At 38.7% G+C, this 26,017-nt stretch overlaps 2 protein-coding genes across 2 annotated transcripts; both read left to right on the plus strand.

The window, feature by feature from the left end:
* The first annotated feature begins 594 nt into the window (after nt 1–594).
* LOC148351842 (cell division control protein 42 homolog) lies at nt 595–6,011 on the plus strand. Its single transcript, XM_088353876.1, has 4 exons — nt 595–676; nt 3,456–3,701; nt 4,696–4,754; nt 4,829–6,011. Exons 2-4 carry the CDS (start codon nt 3,548–3,550, stop codon nt 5,309–5,311), a joined length of 696 nt encoding a protein of 231 aa, XP_088210002.1. The 5' UTR covers nt 595–676; nt 3,456–3,547; the 3' UTR covers nt 5,312–6,011.
* Nucleotides 6,012–8,301: 2,290 nt separating this feature from the next.
* On the plus strand, nt 8,302–23,923 carry LOC148351843 (zinc finger FYVE domain-containing protein 1-like). The gene is made up of 12 exons (XM_088354558.1): nt 8,302–8,401; nt 9,349–9,904; nt 9,980–10,484; nt 12,055–12,269; nt 12,386–12,492; nt 12,579–12,687; nt 13,772–13,869; nt 14,022–14,139; nt 17,049–17,219; nt 19,049–19,229; nt 19,300–19,404; nt 22,373–23,923. The coding sequence occupies exons 2-12, from the start codon at nt 9,398–9,400 to the stop codon at nt 22,603–22,605; spliced, it is 2,349 nt and encodes a 782-aa protein (XP_088210684.1). The 5' UTR covers nt 8,302–8,401; nt 9,349–9,397; the 3' UTR covers nt 22,606–23,923.
* Nucleotides 23,924–26,017: the final 2,094 nt, after the last annotated feature.

A 26,017-nucleotide genomic window follows, 5' to 3' on the forward strand; every position in this document is an offset into this window, starting at 1 on the left:
ACCACAGGTGGTCGGAAAGAGTGGCAGCGAAAGGGGGCAAAAGAAAGACTGCACTCAAAACAAGCTAACAGGATGCGCAGAGTTGACAACACAATGTGCACTAGTTTCCTGCAGGAGTCGTCAGATAAGGGACAACACTTTGTTTCAAAGTCAGATTTCCAGCTTCAAATGCTTTCCGTTACTCTAAAATCACATTGTACAATGCCTGTGCAATTTATCCCAGCAATAAGCATGTGGAATTGACGCGACAAGGAAGAATCACATCATGTACAGTGAAGAAATTAAGTATTTGAACACCCTGCTATTTTGCTCTTTCTCCCACTTAGAAATCATCGAGGGGTCAAAAATTTTCATTGTATGTGCATGTCTACTGTGAGAAAGATAAACTAAAAAATCCAGAAATCACAATGCATGGTTTTTTAACAATTTGTCTGTGTGATACAGCTGCAAATAACCATTTGAACACCTGTCTATCATCTAGAATTCTGAGACCTGTTATTCCACCCGTTAGAAGTCCACCTGCACTCCATGTATCATCCTGAATTAGATGCACCAGTTTGAGGTCGCAAGCTGCATAAAGACACCTGTCCACCCCATACAATCAGTAAGACTTTAACTTGTAACATGGCGAAGACCAAAGAGCTGTCCAAAGAAACCAGAGACAATTGCCAAGGAGGTTGGTGAAAAAAGGTCCACTGTTGGAGCAATACTTATTTTCTTCAATGTATATCAATGAAATCCCAACTATTCCAAAACAGTAAGGATAAGCGGTGCAGATAATGATATGAGATGAGATTTTTTTTTTTTTTTTGAAGGGGCGTCGCTACTTCGCAGATTTTCACTTTTAGCGGGTGGTTTTGTTCCCCATTAACCGGGTCTAAAAAAATAATGATTAAAAAATAAATAATAATAATAATAATTTGAAGGTGCGCCGCTACTTCGCGGATTTTCACTTATCGTGGGTTGTTTTGGTCCCCATTAACCGCGATAACCGAGGTCTTACTGTATATTATAATTATATTTATATTACTAAAAGAACAAAAAAAAGGCCAGAAATTCAAAAGTGCGCTTGTAATAATGAGCGCATTAGTATAGATACTGAGAGGTTACTTGGATCTGCTCATTTCTTTTGTCTTTGGATTGATTCTGTCTAACCGTTTTAACAATCTTCATAATAATTTTGTCAGTGGATCGTAAAATCATACCTAGATCATAACTTTTTAAATTTGATCCACTTGTGTTGCACTACTGACACTTTTTAAAAAATATTGTCCAATGGAAGGTGTTTTAGTTGTTTTACTTTATTGTTATTTACCTGAGATAGCGCCTCATAAAACATTTGATAGCACTGGCAACGTTTTAGCTATTTCACATTCCCAAATAGAACTCACAAAAGTTTGTTTCCTTGATAGAGTAATTCATTTTGAAGATATTCGCTGTAAAATTAGTAGCACTCCTTCGGCCTTTTTTGTGTAAAACTCTTTGTGTACAGTTGAAGTTAATTAAGAATTTGTGAGTGTTTTTTACTTTTAAAACATTGAATATGTACCACGATGGTGCTAGGTTAGCTAGGTAACTTAATAAATAACAGTGCAAGTCATGTTTATTTGTATATTCCTTGATCAAAAGGAGTCTCAAAGGGCTGCACAGATCACATTATATTGCAAACTACAGACTATTATTACAACATCCCCTCATCTAAAACCTACATGAGGGCAAGGAAAAAATTTAAAAACCTCAACATGAGGAAAATGAAGAAACCACACATGTGGTATTCCGCTTACAGGATGACCAGGCTGCAATGATGATGCATTAACAAACAATAAAATAAAAAATAAAATATATGAAATGATCTGCATTTATATAGCGCTTTTCAAGTCAATGACTTCCCAAAGCGCTTTACATTGTACTTCACATTTCCCAATAGCGGCCGTGATCTGTGCAGCCGTGTAAGGCGCTAACCTGCTTATTGGGGGTATTGGGGTTTCAGTGTCTTACCCAAGGACACTTCGGCATGTAACACGGACAAGCCGGGATTCGAACTGGGATCCCTCAATCCTAAAACGATCGCTTTACCTCCTGAGCTACTGCCGCCCCAATATCCATCCATCCATCCATTATCTGCACCGCTTATCCTCAGTAGGGTTGCGGGGGTGCTGGAGCCCATCCCAGCTATCTTCGAGCAGTGGACAGGGGAGACCCTGAACTGGTTGCCAGCCAGTCGCGGAGCGCACAGGGACAGACAATTCGCTCGCTCATTCACACCTAGGGACAATTTGGACCGACCAATTAACCTGACATGCATGTTTTTGGAATGTGGGAGGAAACCGGAGTGCCCGGAGGAAACCTACACAAGCATGGGGTGAAAATGCAAACTCCACACACGACCTCAGAACTGTGCTGCACACGTGCTAACCACTGCGCCGCCATGCTGCCCAAATAATATATAACTATGATATAAAATGATAAATAAAATAAAAAGGTTGACCAGGTTACAGTGGTTGTAGCATTGACAAACAAAACATAGATATTGTCATAAAAAAGTAATATTATAGTAGAGAATAGAATAGAATAGAATAGAATAGAATAGAATAGAATAGAATAGAATAGAATAGACTTTATTGCCATTGATCAGATTTTAGGGTACATTGTTTACAACGAGATTTGACGTGGCACTCCACGAAAAAATACAACATATGACTTGAAAAGGAAAAAATGAATTACAATTGAAATTCTCTACATCTCAATTGATAACAAATAAGATTTAAAAAGTAATATTTGGATGGATGTTATATCTCACTCAATAATCAATAATCAATACAAAGCATATTGCATTAGTTTACATTGGTTACATTAAAAATCAAATTTATTCATTTGTTTTACATTTAAATGTATATTAGTGAACGCTTGAGTGATTGTCTTTGACAATAATATAATCTACTGCACATTAATGCATTTTTAATTGTTCATTAACAAAAAGCCACTTGCCAAGAAAAATATCAATAAGTCAAAAAGACAAATCAAAGCAAAATGAATGAATGGATGGATAAAAACAGTGACAATTTTCAACGTTTAATTAAGAACAGAACCTCAAAGTCTTGACGGACTTCTTTGGGGTGGCCATAAATCACGTCATACTGTACTGACGTCATTGTGCGTCTACAAAGCAGAGCAGCGCTTCCCTCTAAAGGCCAAAAAAACCATTACATTTGAGTCAAGCGAATACTATTACTTTTCTTACTTTTTTATTTTCTTCATATATTTTTTTCTACTTTTTGTTTATTCCTTTATTCATGAAAGATATGTAAAAGACCCAAATCAGGAATGTTGTGAGTGGGCGTGTCTATGCAAATAAGCAGCCAACGGAATCAGACATTGACAGTTGGCCATCACTAATGTGATTGGCTGCTTTTGTTTTTTTGAACTGAAAGTGTCCCACTGGGTGTCTTCCCCAGGAAAAAGGCCTCTTCATTCCAGTAATGTGACCATGCTTTACCAGGGTGGGATGCTGATGATTTGAGGAAAATAATAAAAGGGGGGAAACCAAATGGCGAGGCATGAAGAGTCCATCTGGCCGAGGGAAGAGTTAAGCTGCCTCCTGGTTGGTGATGGAGCCGTGGGGAAGACCAGCATGATCATCAGCTACATCTTCAACGGGTACAATAGCGAGTACAAGCAGACGGCTTTTGATGTGTTTGCTGGTAGGATTTTTAAAAATATATATTAAAGGTACAGTGTGTATTTTTAGAGCCTTTTAGTGGCTAAAAAAAACCTGCATTTCGTATTGATTTGAACATTAAGCAAAAATACATAAACTCACAACAACGTGAATTTGTTATATGATACTCGTAGGTCAAGAAATTTGTATTTTCTTTACTTAACACATGATTGTCCACCATATTAGTGCCCAAAAATGTTTTGAAGGACTGGACAACAAAATAAGTATAAACGGTTAAAAAAAATTGGAGGAAAACTACTGTAATCCCTCGTTTTTTGCAGGGGTTGCATTCTATAGACAATCCGCAATAGTCAAAACTCGCGAGGTAGAAGCGTTCATCCATCCATTATATGCATTGCTTATCCCCAGTAGGGTCACGGAGGTGCTGGAGTCCATCTCAGCTGTCCTCAGGCAGTGGGCAGGGGACACGCTGAACTGGTTGCCAGCCAATCGAGGGCACAGAGAGACAGAAAACTGACTCACTCATTCACACCTAGGAACAATTTAGGATTCGGCCAATTAACCGGACATGCATGTTTTTGGAATGTGGGAGGAAACCGGAATGCCTGGCAAACCCACGCAAACATGGTGAGAATATGCAAACTCCGCACAAGAAGGCTGGTAGCTGGATTTGATCTCATGAGCTCAGAACTGTGCCACAGACGCGCAAACCACTCAGTATTTATCAAATACTTAATTATACATTAAAACCAAAGAACAAGCCCTATGTATGGGCACAAGCATTTGTTCAAATATTACATTGACAAATTATTTGACCTTTCTCCAGTCTAGCATGTCAAGGAGTATAACTCTGAAAGCATCTTCCTTTGCCTTTGGTGCAGAGAATTTTGTTGAAATGAAAATGTTTTTAAAGAAACTCGAAAACGACTTCAATCGAAATTGGCCGCAAATTTGAGACACCTAAATAATACACACGGTCTCTCTAAAATAAGTAACAGGGTTTTTTTAATCTACAGGTTTGGTTTATGTGAATGGTGTGCCAAAACGACTCAAACTGATTGATACAGCTGGACAGGTGAATATGTCACAAAGTGATTATAGAATATCCCAAAAAGCATTGAATGAATTTCTGGTTTTGACCCTCAACAGGACCAATTCGCTCATCTTCGCTCCCTATGTTATGCCCATGTGGACGTCTTCATCCTATGCTTCAGCCTGGTCAATCCTGTCTCCTTTGATAACATCTCATCCAAGTGGATCCAGGAGATCCGAGCACAGAACCCCAAGTCTCCTGTCATTCTGGTGGGGACCCAATCGGACCTGCGCCACGATGCCGATGTCCTGGTCCGTTTGGCCGAACAGCGTGCCAGGCCGGTGGCGCCAAACCAGGCCAAGAAGCTAGCCCGCGGCATCGGAGCTCACGGCTACGTGGAGTGTTCTGCGCTGACTCAGCACCGACTCAAGGATGTGTTTGACCTTGCAATATTTGCTGCTGTTAAATACAAGCAGGATGCTGCTAAACCCAAAAAGCTCGGTTTGGTTGGACGCTTGAAGGCAGTGGTCGGCAAAATTTTTCGCACCACGGACCGGTTTAATGTCTATAATAATAATAAGCCTAAAACCACTGTGTAATCACTAGACCAGTAGGGGTTACTAATTCTATTCATAGCACCACATTTATGTTGTTTTAGCTGAACTATTTCCCATGATGCCCCATTACAACAATGTACAACGTGGCGCTGGGAGTAAAAATAGTGAGATGATAAGATAAAATGTAACGCCTTTTCCTCTTTCATCTATAATCCTACGAACAAGTGGTTAAAATTCGGTCCTCTCACTGCCTTGATGTTCAAAATTAAGATGTGGTCTCTTTTTGTTGAATCTCACTTAATATTAAACCAAATTACTTCCAAAGAACTTGATCGTTTTAATTGAAACAAGCCATAATATCGTGCCAACTCCAATACGACTATGTACAACGTGGCCTAGAAAGTGGAAATAGTGAGATGATGAGATAAAATGTAATGCCTTTTCCCGTGTCATCTATAATACTAGTACCTAGTGGTTAGGATTTAGAGTTCTAAATGCCTCAATGTTAAAAAAAAAAAAAAGTAAATGTGGTCTCTTTGTGTTGAACCCCTCTCAGTAGTATTGAACCAAATAACTTCTAAAGAAGTTGAAACAAGCCATACTATTGTGCAATTCCAGACATAACACAGAACATAAGCCAAGTAGTATATTGGTTCATTTTTTTTAATCCTATTTGGGCATTTTCTTAAATGTTTTATCTTCTTCTTTGCATTCTTTAACTGTCAATCTGTTTGTGAGTATACTGTTGTTTATATTTTTATATGTGTCTGTGTTGTATTTAAGTGTATAATAAATACTCTGCTGACCTGTTTAACTGCTATTGTGTTTCCCTTTACTTGTCTACACCCTATTTGAAAAGTACCCCAGGATATTGAGTAGGGAAAGCAGCACCAAGCAAGTGTTATTTGGGACAAATGGACACCTGCTGAGACTTTGAAGGGCTTGTTTGCAAGACAAAGGGGAATTCAAATCTTCCTTTGTGGGGAAGATTAGATTAGGGAATGTCCTCCAAACCTGTTAACCGTCACAGCAATTTGCAATACAGTAACGTATGTGGAATTTTATTGTATTTTATTTTTTTAAATACAAGGATAACTCATGGAATTATGTTTGTACAATCTGTAGTACACGAGGAATCGTATTCCTATGAAGCAAAATCTCTTGATTTATTTCAATGTTAAAATGTCAATATGCATCCTTCTGACACATGTTGAATTATTAAGATGTCTGATTTAATTGACCTCTATTTCTGCACAACTTGTACTCGTTTAAAAATCAAGGCGAAATATTTAAAGTTTATAAACTAAAATAAAAATGTATGTAATGTCACCATTACTTATGGAAATTCCAAGTATGAGTAAAGTTCTTTAATCCAGCCCATTAATTGTCATGATTACCGATGTGAATCACCTGTGCCCGTTCATTTGGCACCAACCACCGCGGGTTATGAATGGCTCCCTGTCACTATTTGAACCCAGTCCTGTCAATCCCCACTGTTGTCAGTCTGTCTGCGAACCTCTGTTTATACAAGGCAAGCCTTGTATAACATTAAAACATTTTGTTCTTTCCAGCCTGCGTGGACAGACGAATGAGGCTTTGTGCAAAAAATTACCGTGCTGTTTTGTGCATTATTCCTCGAGAGCGTTGTCCCTCGCACAGCAAGTGTTAAACGTCATTATGAGACGAAACATGACATGAATTCAAGAATGAGTCTGACATGGCGGAGACATTAAAACATGCATTGTCCAGGTACAGAAAAAAATCACAGACCCTGAAGACCTTTGTCAATGCTAAAAACACCACCACTGAAGCAAGCTATCACATTTCTCACTACATAGCAAAGCACAGAAACCCATTTACTGATGACGAATATTTTAAGAAGCGTGTTTATGCGTGTATGCGTGTGTGCCTTCTGCTTTTCTGCTGTTATTTCAAGTTTTGATATTTTCTGCATAGGGCAGCACGGCGGCGCAGTGATTAGCGCTTGTGCGGCACAGTTCATGTCATGGGAACCTGTCGTGGGTTCAAATCCAGCTCCAGACTTCCTGTGCGGAGTTTGTATGTTCTCCCCGTGCTTGCGTGGGTTTCCTCCGGGCACTCCGGTTTCCTCCCACGTTCCAAAAACATGCATTTCAGGTGAATTGGCCGGTCCAAAATTGTCCCGAGGTGTGAATGAGCGAATGAGTTGTCTGTCCCTGTGTGCCCTGCGATTGGCTGGCAACCAGTTCAGGGTGTCCCCTGCCCACTGCCCGGAGATGGCTGGGATGGGCCCCTGCCCACTGCCCGGAGATGGCTGGGATGGGCTCCAGCCCCCCCGCGACCCTAATGAGGATAAGCGGTACGGCTAATGAGATGAGATGAGATGAGACTGGGAGGTCGGTGGTTCGCGCCCCGGCCGAGTCATTCCTAAGACTTAAAAAGTGGTCGGCGGCGCCCTCTGTTGGCTGCGGCTGCATCGGCTCGCTACAACGGGTCAGGTGCAATCGACATTTCGTTCTGTGTACATTGTTACACAGAATAACAATACAAGGAAATTATTATTATTATTATTATTATATTTTCTGCAACAAGATATCATTGATGAATGGTATGGTAGCTGTCCATAGCACTTTTTTTTTGATTGTAGTTCATTGTTAATGAAGAATGGTTGATTCTGGTTAATTCTTGTGGCAAAAAGTTGAAGTCATGGATGGCTACAGGCTTTTCCACTTGTTATTCACATTCATTTTTTAGTTGATTGATGAACAAGAATAGTGGGAGATGAATTGGTCAGTTATATGGTTAAAATGTATATCCATGTTGTATATTGGATATAAATGTTGGATATTCAAAAAATGTGTGCGAGTCATTAATCTTAGTGTGGCACACTAAGTTTCAAGGCAAGTTGAAAGTGGCACTCCACGCCAAAAAGGTTGCTGACCCCTGAAATAAAAGAAACAGCCTTTCGTTCCTTGTTAACTACACCTCCCATAATGCAACATAAACTCCGCCCCACCCTGACCCTGTGACTGAAAATAATCTGATCAGCTGATCGGAGCTGGCGACAACATAACGTAGCTGGCGAAATCTGCAAAGGGAGGGGACTCAAGAACAAAAACAATGACACGGCTCGGACGGCATTTCAACAAATAGGTACACTTTTTTTGAGGACTCTGAAAGCGGCGTCTTTAGGAACACCCCCTCCTCGTTTCTGCGGTTAATCGAGCCGTTATGCATCGACCGAGTGCAGTTTTGTTGATGTTTTCAAGTGTCCGTCGCTAGCTAATGCGGGGGATCGTTTGCTCCAAAACAACGGCCTTTTAAAAACAAACCTTCAATACACACAACTGCTAACAAAACTATTTTATGTAATGGCAGATCATTTCTGTAGTGTTAGCAGGCTAGCTCTATTTTTATGATTGAGGTCCATTCTAATAAGTAGCCTGTTGTTAGCATTATTTGCAAATCCGTTATTAAGGTTGATTTTCTCTGTCTGCTAACGACTTCTTTAATATCTTAATTATCTTCCTTATCGTTTATTGGAACTTAATATCTATGCTTTTGTGTATTGTGGTTTCTATTAAGTTCACGAAACAGGCCGCTAGGTGCAAGTCAGGTGTATTCTTTGTTGTGTCACTAATAGTAAAATGTTCCACTAGCCGAGTGTCGCTATCAGAACTTTCATATTGTAGAAAGGAAATCTGATCCCTGCACCAAACGTATTTTGGACTTTTTAGGCAGAATTCAATCTGGTACATATTTAGACTTGTTTTAGTCCAAAAATAGACGACTAAAACGTGGCTGTATTTAGCTGCATTTAATGCGGTTTAGATTTAATCCAAAATTGTTGCTCTTTTTGTTTAAAGACACTTTCATAGCATTGCAAAAGGTTTTTAATTTTCAACCAAATAAAATCGTCTTTTTTAAAGAACCCTTGATTTCTTTTCAATCATTTGTTTTCTCAGAAGGGTTGTTTTTATTATTGATAAATCAACTAGCTACCTTATCAGAATGCAGCTAATTTAAGTACCTGTGAAATCACCGTATTATCTTTTTTTTTTTTACTTTAAAAGTTCTGTTTCTCATCCCCGGTTCAACAGTTCAAGCTCTACCCAAAAAGCAACCAGGAGTTTTGAAGTGACAGAAACTATGAGTGGGCATGGCTCTTCTTCTTCAGAAAGGGGAGTCATTACAAATCTAACATGCCAGGAAAGTTATGCATGCGGTGGCTTAGAAGAGGCTGCCTTCGAATGTGAAGAGTGCAGGACCTTGCAGTGTGTTACTTGTGATCTGGAGCTCCACAGTCAGGAGCGCCTTCAAAACCACGCGCGCCTTCAGATAAGCCCTGGTCACGTCCCTTACTGTGACAACTGCAAAGGGGGCGACAATGTCAAGCGCAGAAGGTCAATGGTCCGCTGCCAAAACTGTAAAGTGAACTTGTGCCAAGACTGTCAAAAGCGTACCCACAATGGAGGCAACAAAAAGAAGCACCATCTCACACTGTACCTTCCGCCACCTAAAAACGCAGAGCCCAAGCCTGTCCAAAATTCTGTACAACCTGGTGTCCAAATTGTGGATGACAAAAAGTCACTGAGGGCAAAGTTATTGGAAAATGTGGCCAGTTTTCTTCTCGTTGATGAAAATGAAGAGATGCAGGTAAGCTGTGCAAATGAGTACAACATCAAAGAAGTCAATCAAATTTATTTCAGTTATATATATTTTTCTCCTTAGATAGAAGACGACGCCGCATTTGTGAAGAAGCTAAACTGTAACCCCGGCCAGCTCCTAAAAGTGGTGTCCATCTTTGGTAACACCGGAGAGGGAAAATCCCATACCCTCAACCACACCTTCTTCATGGGAAGGGAGGTGTTCAAGACATCTCCCACACAAGAGTCCTGCACAGTGGGCGTGTGGGCGGCTTTCGACCCCTTCCATAACGTGGTGGTCATCGACACGGAGGGACTGCTGGGCAACAGTTCCAAACAGGGCCAGAGGACCCGTCTCTTGCTCAAGGTGCTCGCCATCTCTGACCTCATCATCTATCGCACACATGCGGACCGCCTCCACGACGACCTCTTCAAATTCCTCGGGGATGCTTCCGAGGCCTACTTGAAGCATTTTACAAAGGAGCTTAAGGCCACTACAGCTCGCTGCGGTCTGGATGTCCCGCTCTCCACTTTGGGTCCTGCTGTCGTCATCTTCCATGAAACTGTCCATACAAGGCTTCTTGGTACAGGTAAGAATTTCTATTTTGCATTTTTCATATTTTTTTTTTCTTTTCATCTTTGGACGCTTCTTTCATCAACCATTTTTAGCTCGTTATTATGTCTTGCGTCATCATAACTATCATTTGTTACACCACTGTTTGAATCACAAAATACATTTGACAATTTTTCACCCATCCTTCTCCTTACTCTCTTGCTCAATTGAATTGAATTGCCTGTATTGTTATTGATATCAACGTTGTGAACATTGTATGCAACAAGACTGGACATGACACTCCAAGGTGAACATGTAATGAAGACTTTAAAGAGAAAAAAAAGAGAAAAGACGCAGAAAAAAAATATTAGCAACGTAGTACTTAGCGACTGGCCTCAGTTATAATAACAGTCCAATGTTTGTGAATGAAAAATAATAGTGCATCGTAACAATAGTGCAATGAAAAATAGTGCAACAACATTTAGCAGCAACAGAATATAGTGAAAAAGGGAAAATCTCCAGAGCAAGTGTGAGAAGCAAACCAGCTAAATTTCCTCAATTTTATCTTCCACACAAAATATCATCTCGATTCAAATAGATTTTTACAAATTATTTTTCAAGGCTGCAACATATTACTGTAGCTGCATTAGTTAAGTATTTGATAAATTGGATAAAATGAAATCTTTCTAGTCTGAAAGAGTGTTCTTTCAGATTAATGTTGTAAAACCCATGCGTATATTTTCCAAACATGTTTAGCCTGTGAAACGTAGACAAAAATATTAGTAAATAACTCATTATTTTCCAGAGAAAAAGTCAAATTGAGAACTCCAAAATGGTGCATATCAATAACATTAAAATAAAGAATAACACATTTACCAGCTTGTGACCGGTTCATTTGGAGATCAGCCAAATGTTTCATTTTCAATGTAACGCAATTAATAAACTGTATTCTACTATACAGAACAGTAAACTTAGGTCAGTGTTCACCAATGAAATGCTGACACACTCAGTATTTGGAGAAGTTAAGCAGTGAACAATGAATCATAAAAACAGTTGGTAATTAACTTGATGATAGATTAGTTAACAATTAATCAGGTGCCTTTACGGCTTCTAATGTACAGTCTACTACAAAACTGTCCATATTTTTCAACCATGTAATAAAATATAATAACAAAAATTTAACACACCGTGAATTTAAGTGACAAGACATTTGGATGTGATCGAACATAATAGAAAAGAATAGGACAGAAAAGAATAGAATAGTTTTTATTGTCATTGATAACATTGTAGTGAACATTGTTTGCCACAAGAATAGACATGGAACTTCAGGACACAAAATATGTACTAAAGACCAAAAAGAGAAATATGAGATAAAATAATTTCAGGATAAAAAAAGCAAAAGTATCTACAATTTGTGCTTGAATACTGACCTAAGTTGTAAGTGCAATTTCTTTTGTAATAATAGTCAATGAAATATAGTGCAATAACATTTAGCAGAAAACCATTTTTTTAATGCAATATATTTTTTACAGTGCTTGTCTAGGGTGGTCATGGCCCTGAGCCCGTTAGTCAATTTTAATACAATAAATCTTTGTGTTTGGTTTTAGATAAATCGCCCGAATCCCTTGACCGGCTGCTGTTGGACCGTTTCAAAAAGGTTTCACGATTCCCGGAAGCTTTCAGTTCTGTTCAGTACTTGGGCACGCAGACTTTGGCTCCGCCCACCGACTTCTCCGGCCTGCAAGATAAACTGGAGCAGCTCCTAGACAATAACGCCACGCGGTCTCCACGCACCCCTGTGGTCATCTTTAAAGCTCTTCTGGTACAACTCACCCAAAAGCAATCGTTTAGCCTCCCATGTTAAACTTCATTACAACCTGGAGGTTCTGTATACATTCTGAAAACTTAAACCAATAAGAAATATTTTCTGGTTGATAGGCGTTAAGTGTGCGATTTAGCGGGGAAATCGGAGACGAGCTGGTAGCTCACAGTTGCTTCTTCCCTGATGAGTACTTCACTTGCTCCAGTCTGTGTCTCAGTTGTGGGTCGGTATTTGTTAAGTTCAAGTCTGATCGTCATTTCCTATTTTTTGTTCTTTGGTTAACATTCTGAACCACTTATGCCATTGCAGATCTGGTTGCAAAAACAGTATGAACCATCTCGGAGAGGGAGTCTGCCATGAGGCAAAGCATCGTTGTCGTTATTCTCTTCAGCATGATAATCGCATTTACACCTGCAAGGTAAGCACAATGAATGATAATTGTCCTTGTCCATGCTGCCCACCTTGTAAAAAAATAATAAGCAGGGCAGAATGTTTATATTTCAATTAGAAGAGTGAGACTCGATCCGTGCACTATGCGGTAGGTGTAGATCAGGAGTCTCCAACAGGGTGCTGAGTAGCCCGCAGAGAGGTCCTGAAGAAATACCATGGGTCATTGTGATTTTCCTGGAGATTTCGCCATAAAAAAATGACAACCTATTGATAAAATAGTAACAACAAATGAATAACATGATGCTTTTGACATGCATATTATGTTAATGTTAAATGAGTAACAAAAATTAGCTCCCCTGTTGTAGATTGTCGAGTAAATATTTCCACAAAGTTGAACGCATGAAATTAATTGTTTCAAATCATCTTGCTATAATGAGGCTCTAATATTTTGACTGGGAGTCCCAAAACCTTTGCCCATATAGGATTTATGTGCCTGTATATCTGAATATAGCAATAATAATTTCATAACCATTATGTATATATTTGTATGAAAAATGTTTTTAGGTCCAGACTACCTAACTCATTTGAGTACTTTGTACCAATAACACTGGTAAATGATAAATAAAAAAACAAATAACTTTAGTAGAAATACTTTTTCATCCAAATTGTATTTTATTGTATTTTAGGGGTTGGCCAATTAGAATTTTTGAGCGATTATTGATCCTCAAACTCTACTACCGTACCACACACTTTCAGATTTTCAGACTCGTTTTTTAAATATATTTATAGCATTAAATGACATCTGCAAAATGTTAAAAAAAAAAAGAAAATTTTATGAATCATTGCCGCAGCAGTAGACTGAGTTCAAATGACAAAGAAGCTTGACGATTGGCTGATCTATTTTAAAACAAGGCGATCTTTTTTACCAATTTCCCCAAATTAAGAAGATTTAGGCTGATAAATCGGTTAATAAATTTGTGCTCCTATTTTCTCTTTTCCTTACATTTGTTCTATCCCAATTTTAATGTCATGGTAATGTTCAACCAATGCCCTTGTTTACTGTTTGCCATTGTATTAAAACATAATCTAAAATAAATTATGCATTATGTCAGGTTTGTTACGAAGGAGGCAAAGAGGTGATTGTCATCCCCAAGACTTCGGCCTCTTCAGACTCTCCTTGGATGGGCCTCGCCAAGTATGCCTGGTCAGGGTAAGTCAGATGACTGGAATCTGCAGGGTTAAGCATTTATGATCTTGGCCAGGGCTAGTCTTACCTTAAATAAACTTGTGTTCCTGTGACCTTACTGCATGAACCAGGATAATTTTGCTTACTCCATATTTCTTTTTTCTACTCGTGTTCAGGTATGTTATTGAATGCCCCAACTGTGGAGTGATCTATCGCAGTCGTCAGTATTGGTATGGGAACCAGGATCCAGTGGACACGGTAGTTCGAACAGAGATTGAGCATGTCTGGCCTGGGGTAAGGGCAACATTTTGATTTTATACCTGATTTATAGTGACCTCAACTGAGTGACATTGCTGGTATATAACAACTAATACAATGTTTTATTCACCTTCTAAGCGATTTGCAAAAACACGTTTTTTCAGTTTAGATGTGACACGATTAATTAATCAGCTTCTAATTAAATGTGTACTATTCCACAGATCTTAAACTTCTTATCAGCAAATATTTGCCCACTTTTTTGTCTGTCATTATAGAAGACCCGTTAATTTTTCATAGATAACAATTTAGTAAACCTAGTGTTTTATTAAAATCTTTTATAATGAATGGTCTCTAGTGTTATTTTCATTAATTATCTATAATTTTTGGGGTATAATTGGATATTTTATTTAAGGAGGCTGCTTTTTCTCATTGTACACCTGTTGTTTGCTTTATTTGGAAAACAATCAAATTTTGCCAATTTTCTGACACAGTATGGACCAATTAGGAACTAGATTTTCATTTATTTGTGTATTATCCATTTTAAAATAAAGGATTTTAAATGAAAGGATTTTTAGTTTCCACGATTCATCAAATAACTAATAAAACAATAAATTGATTTTCAAGTACCCTTTCTTTAATATCACTTTTTCTTCATTTTTGTCCTTTTCTTGCTTTTATTTTATTTACCCGCTAAAACTTTGAGAAGTTGGTAAAGCTGTTTCAGACTCCTCAGTTTGACAATGCAACGTATTTACTCGCAAATTAAGCCAAATTTGTGGTGCAAACAAAAAGATGAGGCTGCACATTGCAAGCGTGTTACCACTACAGACAAATCTTGGGTTACAATCAAATAATTTGAAAAATTTATTTAATAATGATTGTTCTTTATTTCAAATGTTTATATGAAAACAACCGTATGTCCAATGCTTCTCTACCATGAATGGTGCGATTTAATTCTGTGCTGTGCGACCATCTAGTCACACAATTGCTACCAGTGAATAATTTATTATTGAGCCCTGCACTATTGTAATTACAGCGTTATTGTTACAGTGTTAATGTTACTGTGTACCTGACTTGTTAACCTGACTGCCCATATTGCACATCTGGTTAGCTACTCTTCTTGCACTATCGGCACTATGGTAAAATACTACACGTAGCCAAAATACAATACAACATTATATATATCTGTACATTCAAGGAAACTGTGGGGGTCAGATGCATCGACATTTCGTTCTGTATACACGTGTACTAGAATGACAATAAAGTAGATCTGAATCTGAATCTGAATCTGAATCTGATACCACAATATTTTTTTCTTTTGAGCCAACCCCTGGGTAATTTTGGCGTCAACACCATTGGCTGCAGAACACCAACGGTGCCTTTACCCACACATACCTGAAGCAGTTTTCAGATATGTCACATGTTTTCGTATCATGTGACCATTCAAGATAGCTATTATCAGAGAGTCAGTTCGCGATCACAAAGACAAGCACGTATTTACTACAGTGTTGAAAGAAAATGAAAATTAAGGCTGAGTTGCGTAAAATGTGAGCCCTGTATTTCTATGCAACAGCACCAGGGCAACCATACTGTGGAGAATAGTGCCAGGTTGCAACACAGACGTGATATGCTTTTTTTTTAGTTTTTGTCACTGATGGTTGGAGTTGTAACTGGTCAAATTGCATTTGCTTGACATCGTTTCTCAAGGATTTAAGGAAACTCAAGATTAACTCTGTTAATACGAAAAGTGAACCATAGCGTTCTTGATAGATAACTTCTATTGATGTTTAATTAGGATTTATTAATTGAGAACTTCATTTGTGGTTAAAAAAGTTGTATGTATATTCATTCAAATCTTATCAAACCTCCCGTTTTTCTCCTTTAATGTATTATTTGAAAAATGTTGGCAAACATATCTAGGAATTCTCCTCTACAAGGGTGTCATAAATGTTTTCAGACGTCACAGGGGTGTTTTGTATTTAGAGCGCATGCCTGCGGAATAGGACAGCTTGCTGTTTTCTTCTGCGCCCCGGACACTTGATGAATTTGGCGACCAAGTGTAATGTTTGACACTCTTCACCTGCACCGTTTTCCTCCATAAAGTGCAAGCCCAAACCTAACTCCAAAAGCAAAATACTGAGTGTGTGTTCAGGGCTTTATATGGTGCCTCAGCATAACTGGGGCAAAATTTTGAATGAAGTGCAATCAGGTTTAATATAGAGGTAAGATCTTATGCCCAAACTCAAAATTCGGGTTGAGGCTATAATGTCAATCATTATGATCGAGTTCTGGCCAGGCCAGGCCTCTGTCTTTCTGGGTTTTCTTTATTTTTTTATCCCCGGGTAATTGTTCCATTTTTTTTTCTTTGTGTATATCTGCGCAATTGATTCTGTCCCCCCTTTCAGTGGCGCTTCAGCCAAAATCACACCTCCTCCTCCTGAGTCCTCACAAATAAAATGTGAAATTTTGGGCTTGCTTCCGGCTTGTTCCCTGAAATCAAGGGAACAAGTCGGGTCTGGCTGGATTTTTTTAGGCCCAATCTTACCTCTATTTCAGTATAAAACAACCCTGCCACCATGAAAATGGGAACAAGATGGGTGCATCAGCTCCATCAATTGCAAAATATTGAAGAACAATGTCTATATCCTACTAATACATTTTTCAAGCTCCCCCCTCCCAAACCCATGATGTAATTTACAATCTGGTATTATTGATTTCGGCAAGAATAAATAAAGACAAAATAAAAACGGGTCATTTCATTTGTATTGTAAAACCAATCAGCAAATCAATAAAGAGCAACAAAGCAAGGAAAGGCTTAAATAATGCTTTTTTCACATTATTTTCCACAGTTAAATAAAACAACAGAAGTATCATTTGAGAAAATTCTACTTTAGCTGAACCTTAAATTGCAGACAAAACAATCATCATCATGTTGTTTCCTGCAGTCGGAGGGCTTTTTAAAGGACAACAGCAACGCAGCTCAACGTCTACTGGATGGTGTCAACTTGGTTGCACAATCGGTTTCAGAGCTCAGCGTCAAGCCGGCCAAGGCAGTCACCTCCTGGCTGACGGACCAGATCGCCCCTACCTACTGGAAACCCAACTCCCTTATCTTGGTGAGCGAGTCGCCCCTTGCCACACAACACCACCGGCCTCAGTCCACACCCGGTATCCCGAGAGATGTTTATGCGGTGTACCTTGCCTGTTATGCAATCTTTATGTACGCTCACAAGATAAAGTTGCGGACATTACGTCTGCTCCGCCTTCCTGTTACAAAACCGTGCTTTGTCAATAATAGCGCCTTGTTTATAGAGCTGCAACTAACGACTATTTCAATAGTCAACTAGTCACCGACTATTAAAACAATTACGGTAGTCAAATAATTGAATCATAATAGATTTATTCTTAAATTTAGCATGAAATGGATTTGATTCGGTGGCAAATAATAATAGACACAAATAAAAATGGGTACAATAAAAAACACATCTTTATTGAATATACTCCTGATTCAAACTTAAAATTGAATGAATGAAAACTTTATTTTGAAAATTAGAAAATGAACAAGACCAAAAAAATGACTCAACAACAGAAATAATGTTAACATAACATGTTTGAAAAGGGGTAGTAAGAAGCAGACGCTCATTAATTAAATAAATTATTTGGGAAAAAAAACTAAACAAGCACTGTGCTCAGTCAATAGAGACATAACTGCATTAATAAACCTCTGTCAATTTTTTTGTGACAAATTGATAATAAATGAGAATCAGGTACACATTTTTTATCCCTGTAAACCAAGAAGAGGCACATTAGAAGCAATAGAACAATAAATAAAACAAATGTGATGGCCATTTTCTGAAGTACATTCAGTGGTCAACTGCAAAATTTGTAACCAAAGAACTAAATGATTTAAAATCAGTTTGAAATAAAACGGTTTTACCAACTGACGTTTGTCGTTTTTTACGTTTTGCATTTAGATTGAAATATGTTTGCCTGGTGCAGTCTCTCTTTTATAGTGAAATATACACGTACGAAGGATTAGGGCTGCATGATTAACTGAAATCTGATCAATATTGCAGCTTGATGTAGTGTGATTTTGTAATCACAAGGCACTGCGGTTTTTTAAAGGAGTTATATTTTGATTTTTTTCCCCCTTTTGTTATTTGGATGATGGCGTGTTTGGTTAGCCAAAATTGTCACAGTTCAGTTTTGAACGGCGCCGGACATCAGAGGCAAGTTTTACAGGCACTAGCTAATAAAGGTGAGGCTAAGCCCAGCACTCACAGTGGAGTATTTATGGAGGAATCCCAAAACAAAATGTTTATTTATTTTGAAAAGTGTGTAGACTAGACAACTATTTTGATGACTTTGCAGTGCTTTATTTTGCATTTCATAGGAGGGTCGGTACTTGCTTGCATCGATTGAGGAATCAAAAATTAAATAACAGTCAGCAGACAGGAACCCTAACAAAGCTCCCACAAGAGGGCGCAGTTTTCTTAAGGTTAAAGCATGTCGGATTATGTACTCACAAAAAAATAGCACAGGAAATCCACTTTTCTTTTAAAATCAAAAATCTGATTTAAATTGCAATACTGGTCTGAAAAATTGCAATTTTTTTCTAAAATCGTGCAGCCCCCACAATGCATGTCATGTAACCGTATGGGCTTGAATTGTACTTGAAACTTACCGAAGTGATTCAGACTCTGTTTCGTTCAACTGTCTGACGTACTCTTTAAATGTTCATCGGTCTAACGCCATGACACTCAAGGTTTGTTTTGCGAACTTTGCAAGTAGTTTTGGTTTCCTCTGTATCCAGGCTAAAACGCTTCAAAAACTTTAGAACTTTCTGTACGCATAGTCGATGTCGACGCTGCCATTCCTGTACGTTTATGTAACCACACGTTTTTTGTTGACTAATCACTGTAGCCTTATTATGTTTATCTTCAAGCTGTGCCACAAGTGTCAAGCGGTGTTCTTGGAAAACGACACGAAGCACCACTGCCGTGCCTGCGGGGAGGGTTTCTGCGACGGATGCTCTTCCAAAGCCGCCCCGGTCCCCGAACGAGGCTGGGGTCTCGGCCCCGTCCGGGTTTGCGACGTGTGCTTCGAGCAAAGAGCCTCGCATGCCGGTACTGCCGCACTCAAGACATTCTCTCGCTGTTTCCCCCCACTAAATGCATAAATCTTGTCTTCACACAGCTCTTGAGGAAGAGGAGGAGGAAGGTGGGACGCTTGCCAGGAAGGTCGGCGAGGCAGTGACCAACACCATCGGGGTTGTGGTCACCGCTATTGACATCCCACTTGGTGAGTGTTGCCCCATAGCAAAACCTCTGGAGGATTGTTGTGTAACAGGAGGAAGTCACTCTGTAAACATTGGCAATGCGTTGCCCTCTGCTGGCAGACGTATCATCTTTACACTTAGACCGCAGTCCATTTTTTTCTCCTTCATAGCTTAAAGGCGCATTGTGTATTATTTTGTGCCCCCTAGTGGTATAAAACATAATCCATTAATTTATATATATAATGTGTGTGTGAAAAAAGCCGAATTCAGCCTGAAACAAAAAGTAATAATCTAATAATGACCATAACTTTTGAACTATACATGCTAGGCTCATAAAACTTCCTTTCCCGTGCTGGAAATGATCTGATTTTTTTTTAAATTCATTATTAAAGATTTTTCTCACCCCGCCCACCAACTCTTTGACTTGTTGCCCTCCCTTAAAACAGGGATAAACGGATCATCCCCAAGGACCATCACCAAGCATGCAAAACTGTGAAAATATATGTTTTGCAACTTATTTTGGATTTTGGTGGATTCTAGATGATATTGCACTACTTTTCATTGCACTATTGTCACTGTGCACTATTCTTTCATTGCACTAATATGATAACGTAGGCAAGTCTTTAAGCACTTTGCCTATTTATCATGACCATCTTTTAGTTTATTTTATCTTTAAAGTCTTTATTACATGCTTACCCTGGAGTGTCATGTCTAATCTCATTGCATACAATGTTTCACCACGTTGATGACAATGACAATAGAAACAATTCAATTCAAGTACACATTGACAACAACTTGCATTGTCCAATGAAAATGTGCCACCTGACAAAAATCATCCCCGAAGTATTAAATTGACACACCCTGGATATTTTTTAAAGAGATTTTTCATGGCTGCATGGCATCTGTGCTGAAGCTCAGCCGTTTAACAATATGTTTGACATTAATTGTGTAGTCTAATGGTAATCGAGAGACTCAGCAGATGCTCAATTGCTCAGTTAATTTCGTTTTAAGAGCCCTCTTTCTTACATAATTTAAATGTCACTGATTATACCTACCCGACTCTTTATCACAGTTCATTACTGTACGTGAGAGTGTTTGGTGTTATGATCTTTATATGAAAACATCTCATAGCAGTAAATAATAGGACGGGGTTTAAAGGAATACTAAATCAATGTTGTATTACATCAACCCAAAATTAATCTAATAAACTTACCATTTGATTGTTTTAAAGGGACAGTGGGCTTTATGTTGGCTACTGGATGTTGCTGTATGGTGTAGTGCAACCAAATACGAGGGCTAAAAATCCCAATGAACAATACAAACTTCACAGACTCAAAGTATCAAAACTCCCCATTTTATTTCATATTGTTTTGCCCAGCCTTTTTGAGTTTTTTTGCTGCAAGAGGACAGACAATTATGTTAGATCCCTCTAGGTGAGACTCATGTTATGTAAAATAATTGCTGAATACTAAACCTACTAGTATTTTAGAAATGCATGTTCATATGATTGGCGGCACGGTGGATGGGTGGTTAGCGCGCAGCCCCATGGTGCTGAGGTTCAGGGTTCATGTCCAGCTACCGCAGCCTCCCCGTGTGGAGTTTGCATGTGCACTCCGGTCTCCTGCCACTTTCCCAAAAATATGCATGTTAGGTTAATTGGCCGGTCCAAATTGTCCCTGGGTGTGAATGAACAAGTGAACGGTTGTCTGTCTCTGTGTTCCCTGCGACTAGCTGGCAACCAGTTCAGGGTGTTCCCTGCCCACTGCCTGAAGATAGCTGGGATGGGCTCCAGCACCCCCGTGACCCTACTGTGGATAAGACTTGCAGATAATGGATGGATGTTTATATGATATTCGATGTATTTTGGATTATTTAATTTAATATTGTTTTTATAATGAGTTTTTTTTTTTTTACCACACACTTACCCACTGTCCCTTTAACGTGTCTTTGTTATGAGAAAACGTAGTTTTTAAGACTTTCCTTTGAGGTTTTTGCTGTTTTTTTTCTCAAATGTAGTCTTTAGACAAATTTTAAAGGTAATAATTTTCACACGATTCTGAATCATTTTTTATTTTAGAGATAATATTATTAATGTAGACTATAAAAAAATCAACTAAATATTTTGCCCATAACTCTATTTGGAATTAATTAATTAATTTGGGAATATCCAGGGTATTTAAGGATTGATTTTACATATGTTTCTATATACAGGGTGTCCCAAATAATGTACATACTTAAATAGCCAATATGCTTTATTTCAGATTTGATTTTGGAGTTAGAATGGTGGATCCTGGGCTCATGTGTGTACCCCCAAAAAGTTAAATTCTGGAAATGTGAAAATAAAGCTTAAGTGTTTAGAGGTCCACATACAGATGCCTCAGCACGTCTTAACACTCCAGCTTTATTCTCACATTTCCAGAATGTTTTCAGAACATTCTATTCTGCACAAACCAAAGTCAGAATCGATTCAGGAAATTTGTATCAATATTGAGTCCAAGTAGATGATGATATTGTACTTCAGATATCCCAATTATTATTTTTTGCTTATGATCCCATTCTCTTTTTAGGGCATGTTTGAACAATGATCTACAGCTTCTAGAATGCATTTACCAGTTCTGATTTTCTCCAATACTTTTATAATAGCTGTATCTGAATATTTGATGTATATAAAACCCTAAATTGTATCCGTATACTCCCCAGCCTATCGTAAATAGATGCAAAAAAAGATGGAATTTCTAACGTCACACTCACAAAGCTTGCTTATGACATTACTCAGTTGTTGGGTATCTCTTCGCTAGTGCCTACATGGGGACAAATATTCATTATACCAAATAATTACTTTTGATTTTTGTGCGTTATCATGTTTAGTGCCTGCTGCAGACTTCAAAACTCAATTTATTGCGTTAATTTGTTCAATACCATGGACGGTATCGACGTCAAGCCTCCATTTTCCATTTAAGTTGTTGATAGAATCATTATTTTTGTTTTAAGGGTTGGTGAAAGATGCCGCTCGCCCCGCCTACTGGGTGCCCGACCAGGACATCCTCTCGTGCCACCTCTGCCAGCGCGAATTCACTGCCAGGCTGTCCAAGCACCACTGCCGGGCTTGTGGCCAAGGAGTGTGCGACGAATGCTCCCCGGAGCGCCGCACGGTGCCGTCTCGAGGCTGGGATCACCCGGTGCGCGTCTGCAACGGATGCCACCAAAAAGCCGGAGAGCTTTAACAGAGACGGAGCGGCTGGCTCTTATACCTCCTCTTCTCCAGTGGTTGCATCTCATATCTTTGGAGAGGAAGTGCCTAGCTATAGTGTATATAGAACGCTTTCCCAATTCGGAAAGGTGAACGTCAACGTGGCCTTTGTAGAGCAGCCGCAATCTGTGAGTTACTTGAAAGAGTGGAAACGACATTTTCAGCATTATTTACCGTGTATATGTGATCTCATGTTGACACGCGTCCTCATTTGTATGATAGATAAGACTGATGAGCTATTTTTTTACTGTGAGAAAATATGATAAAAAAAAAAAGATGTATGTATCATTTCAAAACTAGCTAGTTGAACGCGTTGTTAGATTCCAGCCTTTGCTATATCAAGAAGCATTGTTAATTTAAATGTGTTATGGCCAGAAGATTTGAATGCAGGTTACTCTGCATGCTTTGTTGCAACTTTTTTTTTTTTTTTTTTGTGTTTGCACTAAGCCTGTTTTCAGCTGTTATAGGCTGTTGCTTACCATGGCCAAAATAGCGGATATCCACATTTCTGGGGTAGGTCCGCCGTGCCAAAATCATTCAGGTCACTGTGTCCGTGATGGTATGATTATTTATATTTTAACAAAGACAATTGTGGGTGTAAGATGATAGAACTGCTTGCAGCTTGAAAAAAATGTATTTATATCTAAGACTTAGAAAAAAAAAAAAAAACAGCTGGCTGATTTGCATGGCGGTGTATGATGAGAGCTTTGTAGCTTTTACTTTTGATTTGAACATTTATATTTTTAAACTACAACCCTTTCTTCTGTGTTTTAATTTTGTTTCACCTTCCCAGTTTTCAACCATTTTTTTAAAACTCATTCACTGCTACCCCAATAAAAATTGGCGTCCGTAGGCGTCAACAGCACCGAATGGGTTAACTGTATTTTTATGCATTTTGAATGAATTACTGTAAAATATTTCAGTTCTATCTGTAGTAACTGACACTTTAACAAAATTGAGTGACTATTGGATGTCATGAGTCTGTTGAAAATGTGTTTTGGATTACTGCATGTCATACTTTACCCGTAATGTCTTGGAAAATCAATATTATCGAAAACCTTTATTATTTTATTTTAATGTGAACGAAGCAGTGTCGGAAGGGCAACGAAAGTGATACAATACACACCTTTGCCTCCACAGGTTCTCGAATCTAAGAAGATGTTCTTTAATTCAAAATGCATAGGACAAAATGTATTATCACACACATTTGTGAGATGTCATTGCACAATACAATAGTATCTACGTATATCGTATTATTGGACTTCATTCCTATTAAAAAATAGAAACCTGCAGTTTGTTGTTTTTCAATCATATGCATGGATGGAAATACCTGATGAGGATGAAAAGTATGTTTTGGGATGTTGACATGTCAATCCATTCAATGTCTTTGCTATCTTTCAATATGATCGTTTTCAGCAAGGGCCTAGGTTTGGGCTTTGCATTGATGAGAATATAGCACATTTTTAAGTTAGCACGTAATATTGGTGGGGACGAAACAATAATTGCTAAATAATGGTGGGGACACGTCCCCTACCCTTCATGCAGAAACTACGCCTTTGGTAATCAGACATGAATGCATTTTTAACATGCCTACTGTGCAGCTTAATCTGCTCTTAAACATGCTGTGCCATTAAGAGACAACCTGGCAATGTCACTTCTGTTTCTTTAGATAAGTTTATCCATCCATTATCTGCACTGCTTATCCTCAGTAGGGACGCAGGGGTGCTGGAGCCCATCCCAGCTATCTTCGGGTAGTGGGCAAGGGACCCTGAACTGGTTGCCAGGCAGTCACAGGGCACACAGAGACAGATAACACACTCACTCATTCACACCCAGGGACAATTTGGAGCGGTCAATTAACCTGACATGCATGCTTTGGGGAATGTGGGAGGAAACCGGAGTACCCGGAAAAACTCACGCAGGCACGGGGAGAAAATGCAAACTCCACACAGGAAGGTTTAATCTCATGACCTCAGAACAATGCACGCTAGGACTGCCGTGCTGCCCTAGATAAGTTTAATTTTGCTAAAATTACGAATCAAGTGGCGTGTCCCAGAATTTGCCTTAACTCTTTCGATGTGCGTAATTAACTAAGTACACTGGTTAATCTCAAATTTCTGTGTGAATTGTTTTCTTTAAAAAAAAGTAATTTATGCTTTTGCTAATTTTACTGGCTCACTTTGGATTTTTTGTCATTTCACGCATCCTGGTGGACATTGTGTGTAAAAGGTCTTGGTAGATAAATTCAGCCTAGTTTATGATTGTTCTCCATTATGCTGCTACGGGAACAAACAAAAAAAAAGTGTTAAAGGCCGGGCAAAGAAATTAGAAGAAAAATGGTGTAATTTGGTCATCCTGAGTCCCTTTAGTTTGTATTCTTCTTTGTGCTTTGAGGCACTTGTTTGTGGTTGCACTCACAATACAGTGACATCTAGTGGTCGAATATTATGCAGTGTCCCTTTCAAATAGGACTGTAAACAGACTGTTGATTCATTTGCCTACAATATATTGTATTCTTGATGAGGTTCATGATTAATTGAACCTGATTGTATTTCATTCATATAGTTTTTTTAATACAAAACCACACAAGCATATTTAAACATACGAAACAAACAAAAACTCCAAACATTGGATTTAAAATATTCATATAAATGTCCTGGATTCCAGTGACAATTTAACACAGACTTCTGCAGATGGAACCAACTGAGAGTCATTAGTAGTCAGCTTACAAGTGCTACATGTCACTACAATACTAAAAATGAATGATCAAATGGACCTGTGAGACTAAAGTGTAGATTTATTGTCTATATAGAGAGTGTAGTGTATAGTGTTTCTGCAGATGGAAATTGAAGCAACTGATCTTTCACGGACAGACCAGGGGGATCGAGCATGTGGCCCCCGGGCCGGATCAGGCCCGCCAAGGCATTGAATCGAGACAATGCCAAAAGAAGTGCAAGAAAAAGAATGAGCTGTAGTTTTAAATATGTCCTACTTGAGGTTGCCTAAGCCAGGCGCCACTCCTAAAGGAACTGGAGCTGTATTTCTGTCTCGCTCTCTATCTATTTCGCTATCTCTTGCTCTCCCCTGTTCTCCCTCTCTCTCCTTCTCTTTGTGTCTCTTTGTCTTTCTTCTTTTTTTCTTTCTCTTCATCCCCTTTTTATCTCTCTTTCTGTATCTCTTTATTTCTCTTGCTCCCACTTGCTCTCTTTTTTTCTTTCTCTCTTTTCCTCTGGGTTTCAACTTCTCTCCTTCTTTCTATGCCTTACTACATTTATGTTTCTTTTTTCATTTCTTTAATTTATTTCTTCCTTTCCTTCATTTTTCTTTTTTCTTTGTGCGTTCTCTCTCTCTGTCTTCCTCTCTCTCTTTATGTCTTTCTTTGTATC

This window comes from Urocampus carinirostris, chromosome 15, assembly GCF_059441175.1.
Source record: "Urocampus carinirostris isolate Australia breed hairy pipefish chromosome 15, RoL_Ucar_1.0, whole genome shotgun sequence".
Taxonomy (NCBI): domain Eukaryota; kingdom Metazoa; phylum Chordata; class Actinopteri; order Syngnathiformes; family Syngnathidae; genus Urocampus; species Urocampus carinirostris.

Bases quoted from the DNA above. Each gene is read 5' to 3' on its own strand.
- LOC148351842 (XM_088353876.1), top strand. From the start codon at position 3,548: ATGGCGAGGCATGAAGAGTCCATCTGGCCGAGGGAAGAGTTAAGCTGC. The intron at 3,702-4,695 runs GTAGGATTTTTA...TTTAATCTACAG, and splicing joins GGCTTTTGATGTGTTTGCTG to GTTTGGTTTATGTGAATGGT. The intron at 4,755-4,828 runs GTGAATATGTCA...GACCCTCAACAG, and splicing joins TGATTGATACAGCTGGACAG to GACCAATTCGCTCATCTTCG.
- LOC148351843 (XM_088354558.1), top strand. From the start codon at position 9,398: ATGAGTGGGCATGGCTCTTCTTCTTCAGAAAGGGGAGTCATTACAAAT. The intron at 12,688-13,771 runs GTAAGCACAATG...GCATTATGTCAG, and splicing joins ATCGCATTTACACCTGCAAG to GTTTGTTACGAAGGAGGCAA. The intron at 13,870-14,021 runs GTAAGTCAGATG...ACTCGTGTTCAG, and splicing joins GCCAAGTATGCCTGGTCAGG to GTATGTTATTGAATGCCCCA.